General features: G+C 42.6%; 1 protein-coding gene across 1 annotated transcript; it reads right to left on the bottom strand.

Annotated features, from left to right (window-relative positions):
* Nucleotides 1-972: 972 nt before the first annotated feature.
* macir (macrophage immunometabolism regulator) lies at nucleotides 973-21,517 on the bottom strand. Its single transcript, XM_082156822.1, has 2 exons — nucleotides 21,393-21,517; nucleotides 973-4,823 (listed from the first exon to the last, which is right to left on the bottom strand). The coding sequence occupies exon 2, from the start codon at nucleotides 4,814-4,816 to the stop codon at nucleotides 4,184-4,186; it is 633 nt and encodes a 210-aa protein (XP_082012948.1). The 5' UTR covers nucleotides 4,817-4,823; nucleotides 21,393-21,517; the 3' UTR covers nucleotides 973-4,183.
* Nucleotides 21,518-22,822: the final 1,305 nt, after the last annotated feature.

Below are 22,822 nucleotides of genomic sequence, written 5' to 3'. Positions count from 1 at the left end.
GCAACCCTGACAAAGACCAACGCTATTGGATCTGAGTTCAGCATTTTAAAAAAACAACTAATTTTTGGGGAAAAAATGGGACTTCAGACAAACAGGTGTGCATGTTTATAAACTCATTAAACGATCAAGAAGTGCTTTCTCTCATCACTGCAATATAATTCAGTTCGATTTATTGACCCTCCAGCTGAGGATAATAAAACCTTTTTTCATTATCCTATACCGACTCACATTTAGTTTTGCTAAACCAGTAGCCATGCGTCTTCCTGCAGGCGTCCACTGTAAAAAGAATTGCTGCGATTATCACAACTTAAAATCCAACATTGTTTCAACTTTAAAAAGTATGTGTTCATGCTTGACTTAAAATATTAAGTTTAGTTAACTTTAGTTAAGTTGGATATTTAAGTTATCTCAACAAATTTTAAGTTGTTATAACTAATCGCAGCCACATTTCTCACCAAACACACCTGGACCAGCCAGCCGAGGTGTGGGGCTACTGGGGCTACTGGGATATGACAGAGATCAGAGACACAGGTGTGTTGGAACGGAGCCTTCCAGATGTTTTGCATGTTCTTCAAGAAAAAGATTTTACATTTATCATCTCTAGTTTGTTGTTTTAGCATTAAATTTGAGGTCATGTTAATATACTAATAATGATTCAGTTTACACACACATCTGTCATCCTGCAGACCCCTGTAGAGTTTGCCGAGGGCCCCAAGAACCACTGGCCTAAATAAAAGCAAACTTTTCCGAGTCGAGTCTGTCTTGAAGGACATTTACACTTGGACTACGACTGGATAACTACGAAAAGGCCAAACATAACAACATATTTCAGATAACACAGCTTCACTGTTCTCTCCGATTAAGATCAAATGCATGCATTTGGCAGAAGCTTTTATCCAAACTGACTTGCATTGCATTTCAAGTATACATGTTTCATGCTTCCCCTGGGAACACAATGTAAGAAATACACAATGCAAAGAACGGTGTTTTATTAATATCAAACGAAACTCAAACTTTTGACAAAAACAATTTAAGCATTGAACATGTTCAGAACAGAAGATAACGTAACAATATTACATGTGCATTCAAGTATTCTAAGACAAACTAAGACATGCCTTCTGGATAACTCATGTATTTCTTACTGAAGGCACTGCAGCCAGTAGTGACACACTTTTATTCAGCAACATCTATTTCAAATCAATTATGTTGTATCCCTCTAGGCAGGAGCATTTCTTTAAATCATTATTAATATTACATATCTGAAAAAAAAAAGGAGAATACAACAGTTTAACATTTCCAGTGCATGACAGGTTTTCAAGCTGAAGTGTTTAACCGCTGATATATCAGGGAGTGTGTGAACACACACCGTGTCAGTCATCCGTGGTGAAGGCCTCAGCAGGACGGCCCGTCACAAGCCTGCCTGCAGGGACACAAACCGCTCACTTTTTGGTACTTTGGACATGACTGGGTCTGGGTCCAGACGGGATGATTGACAGCTGGCTGACTGCTGCCCAAAAGAACTGCAAAACTGAATTAATGGTGTTTTTAAAAGCGGTTTCCTTGAAAGTTCATAATATTTTTTTTCAATATTGTAATTAGACAAATAGGCTTGATCTTTTTCACTGTATGTTAAGTATTGTGTATGTGTAGCTATGTAGATAAATAATAAATTACACTGTTCCAATAGTGTAATGTCACTAAATCAATGTTTAACAGTAGTCCAAAGAATTCATATCACATTAACATGAAAACTATACAACAAAACTATTAATTTTGGCTTCAATTAAAACCAATATGTAAAAAAAAAAAAAAAAAAACTTTGGAAATACTGTAATAAAATACCACCAACACATCACAATTAATAAATATATAATGAATTAATCTAAGGTGCTGTTTAGAGCATATTCCACCGACGGTTAGCTGAACGTAACAGTGAAACAATAGGATTAGATAAGATGACCTAGAAGACAAAACTAAACTATAGAATACAGTCTGTAATGTTGAAAAGGGTGAAATCTAGCAATTCAGTTCAACGACTTAATTAAAATCACAGGAGAAAGATATAGAAGAGAAAAGATGAAGGAGGAAAAGTATCAAACAACTAGCAAAGATCCTAAAGAAACATGATCCCGATGTCTGGAGCTAATATCTCTTCACTCATCATGATAAAGATTTTTAAAAAACTCAAAAAAAGCAAATGGATACACATATTAAACATTGTTGTGAAGATGGAGAAATAAGATCCCATAACCTGTTACCAGTGCTTATCGCGTGAGACGGTGAAAGATTGTCTGTTGACCAAAAAATTATTAATCAAGTTCCCCCTGGACTTTGGTTTTATAGCAATGTTATCTACCATGTGCACTATCAGCCTTCATCAACACACACTTCTTCCAGACAATAACATAGTATTCAGTGTATAAGAGGATCCAGTGAGTCTCCTGTAAAATATTGATTAAAGAAATGAAAAGGCCATTAATGGTTTCTATATGCTAATGTCGGCTTGGCCTCTTCGAGGAAAAGCCTCTCCTGCGCTATAAGCCTATCAGAGTGTGTTTTAAAGAACATCCGGATTGCGTAACAGTCGAGATCCTCACCTGACACGAGTTACCAATGTTAGCAGAATAACACACACACACGTGCCACTGGATGTTGAGGGGGAACACATGACTAAATGCATTTTTGCAGTACAGCCATTATCACACTTAATTTACAAAGGTATACTTTTTCACACACACACACACACACACACACACACACACACACACACACACACACACACACACACACACACACACACACACCTATCTTTGTGAGGACATTCATTGACCCGAACCCTTACCCTAAACCTAATTATAACCTCATCACTAAAACCAGATCTTGATCCTCAAACAGGCCTTTAAAGGGCTCTCAGAAAGTGAGGACCTGCCAAACACACACACACACACACACACACACACACACACACACACACACACACACACACACACACACACACACACACACACACACACACACAGTAGGAATTGAGCAATTAAGACACACCATTTATTGCTAATCTTTAAAAACCTCACCATGGCAATGAATGTATGGCCCTGTAACACACACCTTTACAATAATTCGTTGTGGGGATAAAGGATTCATTCTCATGTCATTATTTACTCACCCTCATGTCTTTCCAAACTGAAAAAAGGAGAAAAGAAAAAGAGGGGGGGAAAGGTTAAAGGTTAATGCAGGTCATTTTCATACAAAGTCAGTTCTGAGTGACTCTGTCCCTGTGACACTAGTTCCATAAAAACACATACAACAGGGCTGCTCGACTTCATGAAATATGCAGATTTTCTGATAACATATTTAAAATGTGATTTATAAAAACATCTCCATGTTTGCAGGGCTGCACATTTTACCCATAAATTACAATACTAATATTTATGGCTGTCTCAAGTCTTCAAAAGCGTTTTCTAGCAGAACCCTGCCGGGCGCTTCTCTTTAGTCGTCAGCGGTTTCTCATTACAGGTTTGTGAAGATGGCCGGCTTCCCAAGCGCACGTGAAAGCGACTCAAACTCAGAGCAGATGCAGAAACACCAGATCGTGAGCTGTGTGAAGCTTCACTCGGAAACACAGGTGTTTATGTGATTCAAGTGCAGCCGTTGCGTTTGACAATCGCACTTGGTTTTATTTCAGATGCCGTGCAGCTCGATCATATGAGTGTCTATGCTACACCTCTACGCAATAACTGCGCTATATTCCAAGTCTACCAAAGTCTCTAGATAGTTTTGTGTGACAGACAGATATCAAAGTCTTTGCTTGACGCAGATGAAATTTCAGAGCTTCAGCATCGATAACACATTGTGTGCCTGTTCCCCGCACAAATCTACGATATAGCTTTAGCACACTTTGAGTATGAACCATTCGCACGTAGACAGCCGCAGTCACCAACAACTGTCCTTGTATGAAATTAGCTTTTTTTTTGTTCCGTTGAAACAAAAACAAACAGTGTGGAAGAGCATGAGGGTGAGTGCATAATGACAGAACTAGTCTTTTCGGATGAACTACTCCTTTAAGGTTTCCCCTGCCCTGGTGTTTCCTCACACACAGAAGATCAGTGGTGTATGGATGGCGTAATGGGGGAGAGAGTGGTAAAAATCGAGCCCTACACTGAGTGTGTTAGTGCTGGGCGACTCATGTCTTGTTGCGTGTGAACACACGCTCGCCCCGCAGATTGAGGTGCTGGAGCTGGTACTGCAGCACCTCGGTGTCCGCCGGCTCCCTGAGGCTCATCTTGTCCAGGTTGAGGTAGTCCAGGGACTTTGAGTGAACGCGTTTGCCCTTCAGCAGGCACAGGGGCAGCGGGCCGTGCGGGGTCTTGCCGGGCTCCCCGCTGGCGAGAGACTTCAGACAGCCATCTCCTGAGCTGGGCATGCGCCGGCGCCGGCGCCCGTTGATGGCTGGGATGTCGTACGGTTGGTAGTATCGGCTTTTGGCTTTGCAGATCCGCGAGGCTCGGTGCAGACTTACATCCACAGGCTTTTTGATGGGGCTGGGCAAGGCCTCTGTGTTGCTGCTGTCAGGACTAGACCACTTGTGGGCTAATTTAAGAAGCTCCTCGCCGGTGGTGAAGCCCACCAGATAGTTGGAGTTCATGTGAAGGATTTGGTATCCTGAGACAGTACTTTTGATGGGGGAGCAGGGGGTGCTGGAGCAGCGGGGTTTGTCGGGCTCGGGCTTCAGGGTGCCTTTGACCTCAGCGGCTGACAGAACGGAGATGGGTGCCCTGGATGATCCACTGGCATCCATTTCCATCTTTACTGACATGACCTGGCTGAAACAGAGAGGAATAAATAATATATATATAAGGGCTTGGGACAATAAATTGATGCATCGTGAATCGAAAAATGATTCTAGATTTATTCTGAGATTTTCCGAATTCATCGTGATTCTCTCTCGAATCGATTCTGAGCTTAGTTGTTAACAGCAGAGGGCACTGCGTGCTCTAGAAACATCTGTACTCCGCTGGCCTCCAATGCCTCGCACACACCACTTCAACCAGTGGCGGTTCTAGAGGGGGGGCCGGGGGGGCCAGTGCCCCCGTGTCACCAAGCTTGGCCCCCCCTCTGGCCCCCCTAAATTTGGAATCGTAAAATCACACCAAACAACTGCGCATTTTATCAGTTGCGGTGCCTTCATCTATAGGCTACACTGCAGCACGACGTATATTCACATCAAATGTTAACGCAGAGGAACGGGACACTGCAGTTCACAAAAGTTCATTATTTGCATGTGCTTTAAAGCCTTGCCGGTTAAACATGTCATTCGCTGCTGATGCGCTGTTCAAATATGCGCTTTAGTGAGCGCGTACACTCGACGCGCACATGCACTAAAAGCCTGTTACTGGACTAAGTTATCTTTTGAGTCTTATATTGCGCTAATACTGTCCAATACAGACAATGTTTACATAAACAAAGTTGGTTATGTCTAAAGTGAAAGTAAACAGAGAAAATTAATTAAAATCTGCTTGTCATATGCGTGTATATTAGACGCGTCGCGTGCAGTTCTTAAAGAGACAGTAGCCCTAATAATAAACATGCTGCCGCTTGTCCTTAAAGAGATAGTTCACCCAAAACCAAACAGTTGCTGGTCCCCATTGACTTCCATACATAGTAGGAAAAAAATATACTATGGAAGTCACAGGGGTACATCAACTGTTTGGTTACTCACATTCTTTCAAATAACGTTTATTTTCAACAGAAGAAAGAAACTTATTCAGGTTTAAAACAACTTAAGAGAGTAAATTATGACTTTTTGGGGGGAGAACTATCCCTTTAATGTTAATAAAACAACAAAACACAGAGGAAATCATTCACTGCTCTTGACTGAGAACTTTAAGTCTGTTGTGTTTTATTTTCATATGTGTTCATTTAATTACTTTCTTCAATTCTACTGTTAAATACACCTATAGCTGAAAAAATAAAGCACTGTTTATTTCATTTGTATATTAAGTTGTGTATGTGTAATTTGTATCTCTGTTCTTAATTTTTATAACAAAGAAAATAGTGACAAAGATTTTTATTTTCGCCACTTTGGCCTAAATGTCTGCCATTCTTTTTTATTTTATATTTTGTTACCTATATTTTGTTACCTATAAGGCTTTGCTTTTAAAATAGGGACATTAGTTTGGCTGTAATGCTCAATCACATGCAAAATAGTAAAACCAACATGAAATAAGAATCGTGATAAAATCGTGATTTTCCTGAAAAAAAATAAAATTGTGATATGATATTATTGCCAAATCGCCCACCCCAGGTGTAAAAAAGTGCCTAGATGTGCTTAGATGCTAAAAATGTGTTATTATTGATCATTATATCACACTACAATTAAACATAATGAAACATTCATTTGAATTGAAATAGTTTTATTAGCTTAGCTAATATAATTTATTAGCTTTTTCTAGAGATTGCAGTCATGCATGACATGGTGAAAAATGACTTGAAATAATACTGAAAATAGGTTAAGATGAATGTTAAAGGTGTGCCCCCTAAAAGCACAAGTGGCCCCTGCCTGGCCCCCCCAGTTACTGTGGTCTAGAACCGCCACTGACTTCAACCTTCTATAAAATAATAATTCATAAAGTTTGAAAAGGCTGAAGCAAATTACAAGGGTGTTAGCAGTGGGCCGTTGAACTTAATCTCGCGTCATAAAAGCATTCTGAGGTGTGAGTACATTCTCAGAATCAGCCGAATGCACGGGCGCTCTTCTTCGTGAGCATTTGAACGTGCGGTTAAGAACTAGCCTAGAGCGCCATCTGCTGTTAAAAGCGCCCTCTGCTGTTAAAAACTAGCCTAGAGTGCCAAAGAGCGCCCTCTGCTGTTAAAAACTAGCCTAGAGCGCCCTCTGCTGTTAAAAACTAAGCTCAGAATCGATTCGAAATGCATTCGGGAAAAAAATGGAATCGATCCATGAATCGCGATGCATCTATTTATTGTCCCAGCCCTAATATATATTATGTTACAAATAAAATTAGTACTTTTAAGGCCCGTTCACACCAAGGACGATAAAGATAACGATAAAGATATAGTTCTAAAAAAAATTCTCAATATTAAAGAACAGTAGAGTTCACACCACAGCTGTAACCATAACGATGTAGAGAAACGATATCGTTGGGATCACTTTCGGAAAAAAAATTTTTTTCAGCTGTTGAACGATAAAACACTGACAGCCAATCAGAATCCATTCTAATTTAAGGGCTTGCGCATTTAAAATGGCAGACGACATTGTGGAGAAGTTAATCGTCGAGGTCCAGAAAAATCCAGCACTGTTTGACAAGTCAAGCCCCTTTTGAAGAAAATGGATATGGAAAACAATCGTTCATGCCCTCTGAATAATTGGTGAGAAGTATTGCCTCAGGTATATTGACTCCGTCAGCTAAATCCACTGTTAGATTATTAGCTCGATTACACTAGCTTCACTCAAAGCACAGCATGCTGAGGACACCTGCTGGTTAAATGCAACAAGAACAGCAAAACATGTTTAATGATGTCATACACACGTTGAAACCGCAGCGCGTGAGCTTAGAATAAACAGACCGTTATTGTTCGTTGGTGTGGACGTAAATATAGTTCTCTTACGAGAGGTCTCTCGTACTGCGTAAGTATCTTACGCTAGGGGAAAATCCCTTTTCTGCGAGATATTGAAGCCAAAAAATTATCCTTAATTTTGTATTATTGTAAAACGCGTTGCGGCAGCATACAGACATAGGCAAGACGGCTTGCGTGCCTATTGGCTGTTCTGCGGCAACTGCAGGCTCGATGGTGTTTTAAGCCCCCAGTGGCTCCTTAGAGGCAGCTAACCCTACCCTTAACCTTAAACCTACCCATCCCCTCGCTGCCTGGAAGGCGCCGTTGGGGGCTTAAAACACCAAACACCCAACTGCAGCAGCCTATCGAGCAAGGCCTAGCGTGACGTCAGACCCAATGAGGGTGCTTCGCGCCCGCTGCGTCATGTCCCGCCGAAACGGGCGTGGCTTAGGCCTATAAATCCGGCTCGCAGGCAGCTGATATCTGATTTTTCATCTCTTCAGCGAAGCTCTCGCATCGCTTGATCCGGAGAGAAGCCGCGCCGTCTGAAGGAGCCTTTCAGCGGGACGAGTCGACACTCTGAAGCCGCTGGCCGCGCCGCCTTCAGTCGCCTTCCTGCTGCGCTATCCGGCGTTACATCCTTTCTCTGCTTCTGTGTTTTGTGTATAGTGTGTGTGCTCGCTGCCGCGACACACACTCTCATTGCACTAAAAGAGCCGGGCGTCTTTTTCAAGACGCCCCTTTCCTGAGGATCACGCAGCTCTCGCGCTCGCTGACGGCGACTGCCCTCACTGCGAGCTATTTACTGCCAATGGTGACTCTGAGGACTCACCTGGCATCCTTCTCCGAGACTGCTCCTCCGCCCCCCCCCCCCCAACCCCAACCCCAACCCGAACCCGCAAAGCTCGCCGGTTCGCCCGCTTGCCTTGCCTGCTTGAGGGATGATACCTGCTCTCCCTCTGTTCGAGCCGCGCAAACCGCGCCGTTCACAGGGGATGTCAGGAGCGGACGGTCACGGGGCTAGCTTTCTCTCTCCCTCTGTTCGAGCCGCGCAAACTGCGCCGTTCACAAGGGAGGCTGGAAGCGGACGGTCGGGGTTAGTTTTTCTTTACGTACAAGAAAGCTACCCTGCCCCTGCACCCCATTCACACGTCACTCACCGGCGAAAGGAGAAAAGAGTGTTTATAGTCCCGCCGAGACTGGACTGACCTGAATTTCTCACACAGTTCTCACACAGTTCCCTGATCAGGCGACTGGAAATATCAATATTGCAGCAAACGAGCCTGTTATAATTAGGGATGGGTATCGTTAAGGTTTTAACGGTATTACTACTCTTACCGATACTCCTTATCGATCCGGTACTTTAACGGTATTCTTATCGGTTCTTTTTGTTATATTAAAAAAAGGGGGGAAAATTATTTAGAACATAATTAATATTGCTTTATATTTTGACATGTAAAATAAATATCTATAGCAAAAGAAAAAGCAATGCTTTAACAAAACAAATAAAACATGTATGTTATGCAGAAGGGTGCAGGCTTTTGTGTTTTATATAGACAGACAGGACGCCAAAAACAAAGTACAAACACATGGTCAAACAAAACAAAAAAAGTATACAATAAAACAAATATACAAATTATATATCCAGTGCTTTAATTTCAGTAATGTCTACTGACATTACTGTTCAGGAGTAATATGGGTTAAAAAGACATCTAATAAAGTCAGATGAAAAATAACACTGCATAGTTTATCATAGATAGATTAAAGCTTATATCATTCAAGAGCTGTGACTGATTTTCTCTTTGCCTTTTGTTGTTTGATTCACATTAATGAGCAATCGTCAGCAGGATTATTAGACTGCTGCCTCTTTAAGACCAAATGCAGATCTAATCATTATTAAGCCTCATATTTTCTCCCAACTATTTACGCCGATTTAAGACATAAACTGTATTTAAGTGAATAAACTGTTTAAGTGAATCTCCAAGACGGCCATTTTGACATATTTGTGTATTTGATCGTTTAGATGCGCACACGAAGCCCAAAATATACGTTGCTTGTCTCGTTGCGGTGTGTTTCAGAGCGTGCGCCGCATTTTGGAACAGCGTCTATTGCGTCAATTTTGGTACTTTTAATAGCCTTTTATTATCAAACGCGTCCCGCAGTTTAGCAACAGTATAGACTACATTTTACAACAATCACCGATCGTGCAGATTCTGACGTTACTTTTGGGTTTTAGGGAGAAATGACAGCGCATCGCTCTGTGAAGGGAAGGAAGTTGCGCTGGAGAGAATGTGGCTTAGTTATTAGTTTTTAATGGTTACACCTCAAATATCTTCTTTTTTATAATCATTGGAAGCCAAAATCTAAATCTAAAATAAAATTTGTTTAATATCAAAGATCTAAAGTGTAACCTTTTGAATGTTCTGTCCTCATCGTCACTCATTAAGCAGGGCTGTTGTGTTGCGCGCGCCGTGGCTTTGCGTGAAAGATCGCTCGCTCTCTCTCTCTCACACACACACACACACACACACACACACACACACACACACACACACACTCCCTCTCTTTAGCAAAAATGCATCACAGACAAATGGTTCAATATATATTCGCAAGATAATAATTTCTTAATAGCAATAATAAATAGCACGTGTACTTTCATAATTTCTCCAGTACCGACAGCAGAACCGATAACGTCCGAGCTTAACGATCCAGCGGTCTTTCAAAATTCAGCACCGGGGCCCGTTTAATACCGGGTTTCGGTACCCATCCCTAGTTATAATACACACACGCCTGCAAGCAAACGCCGAAGAAAACATGTTGACGCTCTTATATGCTCGTGCATCTGAAAGCCTTTGTGTTCCCCCCTGTGGCTCAGTGGCGGAATCTTTGGTTTTTCGCACGAGAGACCGGTGTTCGAATCCCGGTCTAATGGCAGATAAATTATGCCGCCAATGCTTCGCTCTGTCAGTTCCCTGAAAGGCGACTGCAGATGTGCATTTTGCAGCCAACGAGCGCGTTGTACAACCCGCTCGCCTGCACCCAAACACCGTTTCTATGGTTCCCGTGCGTCACTGGCGAAAGGAGAAAAGAGTGTTTTATGTCCCGCTGCGGCCGGGCCGGGCCGACCTCCATTTCTCACACATTTCTCATTCCCCTCTGAAGTTCAGGCGACTGGAAACGTCAATATTGCAGTGAGCGAGCCTGTTGTAATACACGCACGCCTGCAAACAAATGCCAGCATGTTGACGCTCTCTGATAATACTCACGCTAACTGAATGCCTATGTGTCTTCCCCTGTGGCCCAGTGGTAGATTCTCAGGCTTTCGCGCGAGAGACCCGTGTTCGATCCCGGGTCTACCGGCAGATAAAATTATGCCGTCAATGCTCGCTCTGTCAGTTCCCTGAAAAGGCGACTGCAGATGTGTATTTTGCAGCCAACGAGCGCGTTGTACAACCCGCTCGCCTGCACCCAAACACCGTTTCTATGGTTTCCGTGCGTCACTGGCGAAAGGAGAAAAGAGAGTGTTCCTAGTCCAGCTGCGGCTGGACCGACCTCCATTTCTCACACATTTCTCATTCCCCTCTGAAGTTCAGGCGACTGGAAATGTCAATATTGCACAGTGGACTGCAAACAAACGCCAGCATGTTGACGCTCTCTGTTTCTATGGCAACTTCTCGCTCGTTCAGTTCCAGTAAATGCGACTGTTCCAGTGTATTCTGCAGTAAACAAGTCGGCAACACAGCCCGCTTGCCTGCACACAAACGCCGCTTTTACAGCTACCCAGATAAATCCCATAAGAGTGTATTTTCTGGTGTCCCGGCCATGGCCGATGGTGTTATGAGTGTAGACAAAATGCCCACTGCCCAGTGCTCATTCCTACACACAAACACAGCCCGTCACACAGGGCTCGCGCACATGAAATCGACCCAGATCGATTACGCATTAAACATGGTAAATGTGCCCACTGCCCAGTGCCCACAAACACTACGTTCTGCATGTCTCAAGGTTTCTGTAAAAACAAAACCAACGTGCATTCGCTCTGCTCAGGCGGACAATGCTCTCAGTGTTGTAAATGTGCCCGCTATCCCGCGCCCACATTCACACATAGACATGACAGGTCTTACGGGACTCGCCCAGCCCTCCCCCTCTCGGTTGACCACCGCAGAGGAGTCGAACGCGGGCAATCTGCCTGCTGTTATCAGCGCGCCCCCTGCCTCAAATGTCATAAGCGCGACGCTTATGTTGCAGCACACCGAAGCCCCTCTGTCGCTGAGCGACCAGAGCGCGCTTTGCATTCAACCCCTAGCCATTCGTGCAGACGCATGGGCAAGGCTACCCGGGGTTTTCGAAGTGGGTGCTAGACATTATAGAAAGAGGCTATTCGCTACAGTTTCGCCGACGCCCTCGCCGCTATGCGACGCGCGTCGAAACCACGGTAAAAACAGAAGTAGCACACCTACTTCGAGCCGAAATTTTTAAACTGTTGAGCAAAGGGGCCATAGAGCCTTTATCTCAAGCTCAGAACGAAGGAGGGCTATACAGCAGATACTTCCTGGTACCGAAAAAAGACGGGGGTCTCAGACCCATACTAGATCTAAGGCAACTGAACAGAGTGCTTGCGAAGCGACAGTTCAGAATGCTCACGACCAGAAAAATCCTCGCAGATTCGCCGAGGAGATTGGTTTGTGTCAATAGATCTGAAAGACGCTTATTTTCAAATACAGATAGCGTCACGTCACAGGCGATATTTGAGATTCGCCTTCGAGGGCCAGGCATATCAGTACACAGTCCTACCGTTCGGCTTGTCCCTAGCACCCCGCACATTTTACGATGTGCATGGACGCATCGCTCGCACCCCTCAGACTACAGGGCATGCGAGTATTGAACTACTTGGACGATTGGCTGATTCTAGCTCAATCTCACTCGGAGTTCATAGAGCACAGGACCATTTTACTCGATCACCTCGAGAATCTGGGTCTCAGAGTCAGTTGGGCAAAGAGTTCTCTGTCCCCCAGACAGATAATATCTTTCCTGGGCACAGAAGTGGACTCGCGGTCTATGATAGCGCGACTGTCACCACAGCGCGTACTAGACATTCAGCGCGCAGCGAGCTCTTTCCGCTGCGGCGCATTTGTCCCGCTCAAGAGATTTCAGAGGATGCTAGGTCTCATGGCCTCAGCATCATCAGTACTTGAGCTGGGCTTGCTTCTCTACAGTTCTGGCTGAAAGCGCGAGTACCGCGCCGAGCGTGGGCTTCCGGTCTGCTTCGTCTCAAGGTCAATCAGAAATGCATCGCAGCTCTGAAACCTTGGAAAGCAAACGACTGGTACCAATCAGGTGTAAGCCTGGGGACTTCCTCGAGTGTGAAGGTAGTGTCTACGGACGCATCCACCTCGGGATGGGGAGCGCTGCTCGAGGGCAGACCGTTCTTTGGCCAATGGTCGGAACGGGAGAAGCTTCTACACATAAACTGCCTCGAAATACTGGCAGTAGACAACGCGCTGACACGTTTTTGTCCCCAAATACAAGGACACCACGTCCTGGTCCGCTCGGACAACATGTCAGTGGTGTCCTACATAAATCACCAGGGCGGCCTCAGGTCCCAAAGCCTGCACAGGCTGACAGAACGCCTCCTGGTGTGGGCTGAGAGCAGTGCATGTGCCAGGGCTCTTAAACGTAGGACCGGACAGACTGTCCAGGAACAATGTTCCGACAGGCGAGCGGTCTCTACACCCACAGACAGTCCAGCTGCTGTGGAAGAAATTCGGCAGAGCGGAAGTAGACCTGTTCGCGTCTCAAGAAAACGCTCACTGTCTGGAATTTTTCTCCAAGAGCAGGGACGCGCTGGCTCATGTATGGCACCGCCGCCCGCTCTATGCCTTTCCTCCCGTCTCTGTCCTGCCTCAGGTGATAGAACGGATCAGGGAAGAAGGATGCTCAGTGCTACTCGTAGCGCCGTTCTGGAAAAACCAACCCTGGTTCCCAGTTCTGATGCAGCTAGCGAGCACTGCCCCATGGCCAATGCCAGTGAGGAGGGACCTCCTCTCTCAGGCCAAGGGCTCGATTTGGCATCCGCGCCCAGAGCTGTGGTCCCTTCATGTTTGGGCCATCAACGGGTACCCGCTGACCTCCCAAGCGGAGTGTTAAACACGATCACGCAGGCTAGAGCTCCGTCTATGCGACGTCTCTATTCCTCGAAATGGTCAGTGTTCTCCAGCTGGTGCACAGCTCGTGGCGTGTCGCCCCCAGACTGTGGGGTGACGGAGGTTCTCTCCTTCCTACAAGAGCTGTTGGACAAGGGCAGGTCCCCTTCCACGCTCAAAGTTTATGTGGCGGCCATAGCAGCGTTCTCAAAAACAACGCTTGGTCAGTCAATAGGAAGGAACGATTTAGTCATGCGCTTCCTTAGAGGAGCTAAGAGACTGAATCCTCCCAGACCTCCCTCAGTCCCTGTATGGGACCTTTCTACGGTACTGGAAGCCATGAAAGGTGACCCATTCGAGCCTTTACAGACGATTGATCTTAAACACCTGTCTTTCAAGACAGTGTTTCTTCTGGCTCTCGCTTCAGTGAAGCGCATAGGGGACTTACACGCGCTCTCAGTAAGCGCGACGTGCATGGAGTTTGGGCCTGATGACTTAAGAGTTATACTCAAACCTAGGCACGGTTATGTTCCAAAAACCCTCAACACACCGTTTAGGGCGCAGGTCATTTCCCTGTCAGCCCGAGCTTCCTTTGCCCAGTCAGGGCATTAAGAGCTTATGTGTCTCGCTCATCTGTCTTCAGACAGACGGAGCAGCTCTTTGTTTCGTTCAGCGGACGTTCCAAGGGACTAGCCGCGTCGAAACAGAGCCTATCCAGATGGATAGTTGACGCCATTGCGCTGGCATACACTTCCAAGGGCATGCAGTGCCCGTTGGGTGTCAGAGCGCACTCCACGAGAAGCATGGCTTCATCGTGGGCCTGGTCAAGTGGGATTGCCTTGCAAGATATATGTATGACGGCAGGCTGGGCCTCCCCGTCTACATTTATAAGGTTTTATAACCTAGAGGTTCCCGCCTTACAGGCCAGGCTGTTGTCGGTCTAATTAAACCAGTACTGTCTGTTCTGATGCTATCGGTTCAGGATACTGTGTCCGCTGAGCACTGTTCGCTGATCGAGCATAAAATGCTTATGGGCAAATGAATAAGACCCACAATTGTCCATCAGTTCAGGCCGTACTCCGCCCTGTCTGTATGATGTAATTTGCATCTGAGGGACGCTGCTATATGTGGAAGAGCGCGGTTCCGCCCCTCCCTCTTCCCGGACTCCCTGTGAGTTCCCTTGGTGATTGTGCACTATATGAACCCCAGGCTTTCGCCCTTGGGTCTTTGGTGTCAGATCCTAGCACGCACGCCGTTTTACATTGGGTCCCCTAGCGTAAGATACTTACGCAGTACGAGAGACCTCTCGTAAGAGAACGTACTCGGTTACTAACGTAACCTCGGTTCTCTCTAGAAGAGGGAACGAGTACTGCGTATCTTGCCGTGCATGCACACGCTCTGGTTCGCTTCGGCGATGAAAAACCAGATATCAGCTGCCTGCGAGCCGGATTTATAGGCCTAAGCCACGCCCGTTTTGGCGGGACGTGACGCAGCGGGCGCGAAGCACCCTCATTGGGTCTGACGTCACGCTAGGCCTTGCTCGATAGGCTGCTGCAGTTGCCGCAGAACAGCCAATAGGCACGCGAGCCGTCTTGCCTATGTCTGTATGCTGCCGCAACGTGTTTTACAATAATACAAAATAAAGTATAATTTTTTGGCTTCAATATCTCGCGGAAAAGGGATTTTCCCCTAGCGTAAGATACTTACGCAGTACTCGTTCCCTCTTCTAGAGAGAACCAAGGTTACGTTAGTAACCGAGTACGTTATCGCTATAGCTATCGTTCTTGGTGTGAACGGCAATTTAGTCACAACACAGCAGCTTTACAAAAAGTTGCACTCTTTTGTACATAAATCAAGTTTTAGGGATGGACAATATATCAATTTATAACATCGTAAAATGATACGAGATGAGTGATCCTCTGTATTTAGATCTAGCTATATTGTATAATGTTGTCTAGCACATACATTAGTGCAGCAGTGACTTGAGCATTCAAAGGCAATTAAGAGATTTAAATGTTTGTCAGTTTTGTTCAAAGTCAGAGTAAGCTGTTCTCAAAACGTATTAAAAGTGGTGAAAATCCAGCTTTTAATGTTGTTTATGTCTGTGTGGTGTTTTTAATCTGCTTTAAGACAAACCATGTGTAAGTTCATAAGTCGACACCATTGCTGAGTATTTTCTCCTTAAAACTGCAGTGAACCAAACACAGTCTCAGAAACACGCTTTGAAATCGCTGGTGTTTCTGACGTCACAAACTACCTTGTAACCAATCAGATCAACGTGTGATCGTCAACCAGTGGATCTCTGAGCTGAGTGAGTGAGTGGAGGCGGGGCTCATTTGCATATTCATAGAACCGCGCATACTAAATGAGGCAAGGGTGTCGAGTTACATTCAAGATATTTTAAGGCATGAAGAATTTTTTTCAAGGAAAAAACGTTAAAATATGTAATTTTGGTGATCAAAGGTGAGTTTTACAGTAGTTTGTTGTTGTTTTCGGGCCAGGCCAGTGTCGCCAGCTTGTGGACAAACTGATTAGCACAAAAAAATCCCATGTGTTCTGAGTGTACAGAGTATAAAAGAGTTAGAAAAGACTGACTGTGTGCGTTCAGTGCTGTGCTGCTGATACACTAGTGTTCACGTAAAGCCGTATGTCAGCTGAAAGCTTTCAACACTGTAGGCAGATCAATGGGGCTGGAGCTCAAACTGAGTTCAGTGTCCATGTGAGTGTACTCTGAAACCCACTGTGACAGACACAGATGTTGATCAACAAATACAAACTTGCACTCTTCTACCGGTATTAAATTAGAAGCGGTTGCATCTGTCCCGCGATAATGCCTCCTAAAGCTGTAAAGGAAAGGTTTTGGGCCTCAGCCGCCGGTTTGAGATGATGCAGCATTTCTGCTGGCGATGATGATGATGATGATGCGCCAGTGGCGTGGTAAAAGATTTTGGCAAGCTTAAGATCAAACACATCTGAAGGGGACTGTGTCTCTGTGGGAAGGATGGAGGCTGCGGTGGGTCAGAAACACAAGCGGACCAATCAAGCCTTACAGCTCGAAAGTCTGACAGACACGACTGCAGGACATGCAGATTTATCCGGCATGTGTTTTATACCAGATATTATAATCAACAAAATAATCAAATTGTATTTCACCGTGTTGGTTCATTTGGCCAGAGGAGAACTGTTCCTGGTTTCTCCCAAGGTTCCCATTTCTGTCACTGATATAGTTTGGGTTCTTGCCACTGTCGCCACTGGCTCGCTTATTAAGGACACTTAATATTCGGCAATATTATTGATTTGACTGCACTGACACTGTTGTATGAGAACTGAACTGAGCTGGACGATGACATCACTGTTGTTTTCCTTCAGTGGAAAACCCTTCATTACTGTGAAGCTGCGTTGATAATCTGTATTGTACGGTATAAAGCGCCACAGAAATAAATGTGACTTGACTGAACTAAATTAAGGTTCATAAACTGGGCTTATGCCAGGACAGCTGTCGTTCTCTGATGTTCAACAGCTTCTTCATTTTAAACACAGACTTCTACAATTCTGCAGATCTGAAGGATAAATCTGTTTATTTATTAAGTTATTTTTTCCCCCTCAAATTGATTTATATTCAAATTATTTTTTTCTAATTATTTTAGTAAATATTATGCAAACTGAACCTAAATCTAATAGCAGCAACTGTTATGTTTGTGTTTTTAATTATCTTTAAATGAATAGTGTGATTGAAGAACAATGGTAATTTACTGTATGAGCAAATATAGTAGAATCAAGGTCGAGTCTCAATTAAATCACACTGTCAGAGCATTTCATAACAAAATATGTAATATTATTAGTAACCGCACTCATTTATGAAATACTATAGTCATATAATTTGGTAGCACCCTCTCAGTGTATTTTAGTGATGAACTAAAATCATTCGTTCATTGCATGATCTGTCACTGTCACATGACAAATGAATGAAAGATTTGGAAGTAAATTAAATAAAGTAAAGTAAAGTAAATATTTATGTTCCCTGTAAATTATCTTTGGCTGTATTATAATGATTTCCTAATTCAGAATATGATCAAGATTGAATTGGTGGATGTGTTCGGGGGAATTTGGAAACGTGTTCGGGGAATTTGGGAACTTTAAAGCCACTTTAAAAACGAAATGACTCGAATTTTAATAAACAAGATCGAACGAGAGAGTCAGTAAATTGATCAGAACTTCCCATCACTAGTGTATTTATTGTTGTGTACTGCTCTGTACTGTACACACGGTTAGAAGATCTACAATCGTAATCCACATATGTGACCCTGGATCACAAAACCAGTCTTATGTTGCACGGGTATATTTGTGGCAATAGCCAACAAAACATTGTATGGGTCAAAATTATAGATTTTTCTTTTATGCCAAAAATCATTAGGATATTAAGTAAAGATCATGATCCATGAAGATATTTTGTAAATTTCCCACCTTAAATATATAAAACATTTATTTTTGTGAATGGATGCAGCACAATCGCCAATAGAAATTGACAACTTTAAAGGCGATTTTCTCAATATTTCGATTTTTCTGTACCCTCAGATTCCAGATTTTAAAATAGTTGTATCTCGGCTAAATATTGTCCTATCCTAACAAACCATACATCAATGGAAAGATTACGTATTCAGCTTTCAGATGATGTATAAATCTCAATTTAAAAAAATTACACATAAGACTGGTTTTGTGGTCCAGGGTCACATATGAGGAAAATGGTCAAAACACAGGGCAAACAGGGAAATCCAGGAAACCAGGCAGAAGATCAGAACCATAGTACAGGAAACTAGAGAAAGCACTCAGAACTGCAGTGTAACACAAGACTTCGCAAAAAGCGTGAGTGGAAACACCGTGCTTATAGGCCAACATTAACAAGCAAATGACACACAGGTGGAAGTAATCAAACCACAGTGAGTCCAGGCAATGGGTTATGGGAAATGTAGTTGTAGGAGGAGTGCCCTCTGGTGGAGATCATGGGCAATCTAGCTGGAGGTATAATATCATTTATTATGGAGGTATTATCATTTATAATGCAAATATAAAAGTGCTCATTCTAAATACAGATTCATGCCTTGTAAGGTGTGCCGATAAAACTGAATTTGATTTGTACAGTATTATTGAGAAGTATTGATTAAATAATAATGATGACAATAACAACAATAATTGTTATTATTATTATTATTATTATTATTATTATAAGAGATTAATTAATCAAATTAGAATAAAACCTGATATGATTTTTTTTTGTATTCTTTGATTCTTGGTATTGTAAAGCAGTATTTTGTATTGCATCTAACCAACAACACTGCATGAATGATGCGTTTATTAATATTACTTATTTTTTGTCAAGTGGGCTTATAAAGAACGGCTCCATTGATCCATATTGTTCACAATAAGCCCACTAAGCTTCATGAGTGTTTAGATAAGAGATTTATTTAGATAAGAAAAACTTTACATTTGGTTGGGCTGAATAGTGTAACATCCCTATTTTCACTTGATAACTCGGTAACACTTTAGATTAGATACATATTTACATTGACTAACTGCTTATTAGCATGATAGACAGATTTATCTGCCATTGCAACAGAATAACAAGAATGCCCTAACTCTTTTAGCCAGTCTAAATTATATAAAAGGCTGGATGTCTTTAACTTTTTTTTTTTTTTTTTTACTCAACAAAAACAAAATAGACATTATTAAATTTGGACCAAACGATGATTTGAATCTTGTTCCACTGGTCTCGTAATAATAAAACGGTAGAGAAGAATTTGGGTGTTTTATTTGACAAAGCTTTTAAATTTGATCAAATCCAGCCTTTTCCACTTGAGACTTTTGACCAAAGTCAAGACATTTCTCTCTTTAAAGGACCCTGATAAGGTCATTCATGCCTTTATTTTTTCAAGGCTTGATTATTGTAATTCTCTGTATAGGAGTCAGATAGACGGTGTTGTCTCATTTGCAGGTAGTCCAAAATGCAGCTGCTAGGATGCTGACATTACGATTATCTCTCACTGGTTGCCAGTACGTTTCCGAATTGAATTTAATCTTTTCCTGTTTGTTTTTAAATCATTAAATGCGTCGGCACCACCTTCTCTAGCAGTCCTTTTAAACAGCACACATCTACTAGGTCTCTTATGTGCTGATCAGCTGCTTTAACTGTTCCTATAGGTCTAGATTAAAACTTAGGGCTTGCATCTTTTACCCCTGCATGATAGAAACTGATAAACTCATCCATTATCTCAGGCTTGTAACTCTACACGGCACTGAGGCATATTCTACACTGAATTATGTGTTTACTTTAAATTTCTGTATCACCTGCTTTATTCATTTTTATCTTTGCACAGCACTTTGGGCAAATGCTGTTGTATTAAATTGTGCTTTATAAATGAATTAATGAAAAGAGAAGCATGCATATTGTCTGTTTAGTAGTACATATAAAGCACATATTAATGCCTCAATTAATACATCACTACATACACTACATCACATCATTCCCCATTCCTAACTACCTTATTTACTGTCAATAAGCAGTAATTAGGAGTTTATTGAGGGAGAACTAGTTAATAGTGAATATTTGTACCCTAATCTAAAGTGTGACTCAAAAAATGTAGGCAAAAAAAAAAGAAAAAAAAGACCACATTTAAGATCATATTTACACACTTACTAATCATCAAAACATTAACACAGTAATTACACAATCATTTGCACATTTATATGAAATGATTATGCCATCACTGAATAGTAGTTAATATTTAGCCAGCATTATCTCATTACCAAACCCAGTTCATTAGAATAACAGAAGGACAGAAGGTCCTATCAAAAACAAAGAGTGTTTGAAATGCCAGTTTGGGGAAAATGATGCATATTATATATTAATATTTTATATATTATTAATGTTATAATATCAGTCCTAGCCTTCAGTCCACAACACTAGGTTTAGTCACTGTGACATTCCTAAATCTTAAAAGAAATCTGAGTTAAACTGAATAAAGAGGAGTAACCTTATATCCACTATTCAGTCATTAAACCAAAGGCCCTGCACGTCCACTGAGCTCAAACACAACAGTAGTGGTTTGTACAGTATAAAAATGGAAATGTGTTTGTTTTAATGCCAGAAATTATCATGAATAAACCCCGAGAAACCAGGCCAACGCTTTACTGTAAAAATATTAATCAAATAATAACATTTCGGTAAAAATCATAGGCGCAGTTTAACACATTGTAGAATAAGGCTGATCTAAAAGATGAAATAATGATGATAATAAAGGATAATTGTGAGGGTTTAGTAGAGGAATCATCCAGAATCATCCCGTTTCTCCTCCTGATGAAGATGATGATGCTCGACATCTATCTGACTCTCAAATACTGCGTTGAGCTCCATATGTACCAACAAACGCCATGATATGTACCATAAAACGCCTTTATCGACGAAAATCGAGTAATATCAAAATCCAGTAAGTGTTACAGCAGAAACCCGTCCTCCACACGCTATCTTTATTCTGGGCTGTGTCACTGCCACCATTTCGCGATTTACAACAGCAACACGGGGATTTAACGGCCCGAACGGCGGCTTACGCGCGGCTCACACACAGCACTTTATTCATAGCAGTGAAGAAATGTAATGAAGGAAATGGTGTAAAATCAAACCTGTTCAGAAAGACTGCACACCTGTGCTTGAGCGAACCATAGACGAGATCCCTGTCAGAGGAGTGGTGTCGACACCAGTCACGTGACGCGAGCCACTGGGGCTCAGGATCCAGTCACGTGATGTGTCGAGGCTCGGATGCTCTTATATAAAGCTGTGGTTCTCAAACAGGGGCCCGGGGCCCAGAAGGGGGACTCAGCGGCTTTGAAAAGGCTTCAAATGATTCAAAATAAGTTAAAACATGCTTTAAAATGAGCTAAAACAGCAAAGAAAAGGCCACATAGTATTTTTCTTTGAAGAATCAGGAAAACCTGGAACTAAAATGAGAACATGTTAAGTGTTATATTTAAAAGGTATTTAATTATAATTATTTATTACTGCACCGTTTTTGAGCTGTAAATCCAAAATTGTTTCAATGTAATGAAGCACATAGTCCGATGTTTAATTGAACCTCATAGCCACATTCAGCAGAACTGCCTCGTCTCGACAACACTGATCTTTTCTGATGCACTTAAAGGGATAGTTCACTTTGAAATAAATTTTTGGTATGTTTTAGCTTACCTCAAGGGCATCCAAGATGTAGGTGTCTTTTTTTCCGCAGTAGTTTCAATTTTTATATTTCTAGGTCAAACCGTTCTTGTCTGTCAGTCATATAATGCAGGTCTATGGTCATTATCTCAAAACACAAGCAGAGTCCAAATTAAAACAATTCCCCGTCGTAAGTACACATTGATGGCCTAAGACACGAAACAAGCGGTTTGTGTGAGAAAACGAACAGTATTTATATCGTTTTTATATCAGCTTTAGTTTCTGCTCTGATATCCGCAAGACCAGCCGAACACAGTGAGTGTGTGTTAGAAATCAGGAATGATGAGAGAACATTGTGCTTGGTACGTTTTTCGTCTTCAGACCAAACTTGGGTCTCCAACAGTCAAAGTTTAAGTCCCGTCTGGCTAGAGCTCTTCCCATGATGTTCATGTGATAGGTCAGTAGATGGAGAGAAGACGGTCTTTAGTGGATGTTTGAACACATTCGATCACATGCGTGTTTACAGTATGAAAGAAATCCGGTCTAAAGCGTTTTCAATTACCTCTGGAAGTGGTCAAAACTGGACAAGCTCAAAGTATTTTAGACCCCGTTTACTCCTATTAGCGTCGTCCACTTGTGATCCGATCTAGTTTGATAATCTGTTTTCTCTGCTTGTGAGTTTTTGGCTGGAACATCTTCACAAATGCCTTGCTGTACATAGTCTTGTATTACGTCTCTGTATTTCGTGTAAAAGGTTACGTCAGCTTCTAGGTTTCTCTGCCGCTTCTCAAACCTCTTCTTAGCCATCTTGAAGTTGTTCGGTAGTTCTGGTTTATTTGGTTCCCAGGGTAAATCAACCTGAAAATGTCCATCCTTAAAAGTTACTGTCTGGTTAAAATGTTGT

The sequence above is a fragment of the Leuciscus leuciscus genome (genome assembly GCF_965113295.1).
Source record: "Leuciscus leuciscus genome assembly, chromosome: 24".
Taxonomy (NCBI): Eukaryota; Metazoa; Chordata; class Actinopteri; order Cypriniformes; family Leuciscidae; genus Leuciscus; species Leuciscus leuciscus.
Note: the sequence above shows the minus strand (reverse complement) of the source record. Positions and strands in the feature narration are given on the sequence as shown.

Excerpts from the sequence above, each read along its gene's own strand:
- macir (XM_082156822.1), bottom strand. The coding sequence starts at position 4,816 with ATGTCAGTAAAGATGGAAATGGATGCCAGTGGATCATCCAGGGCACCC.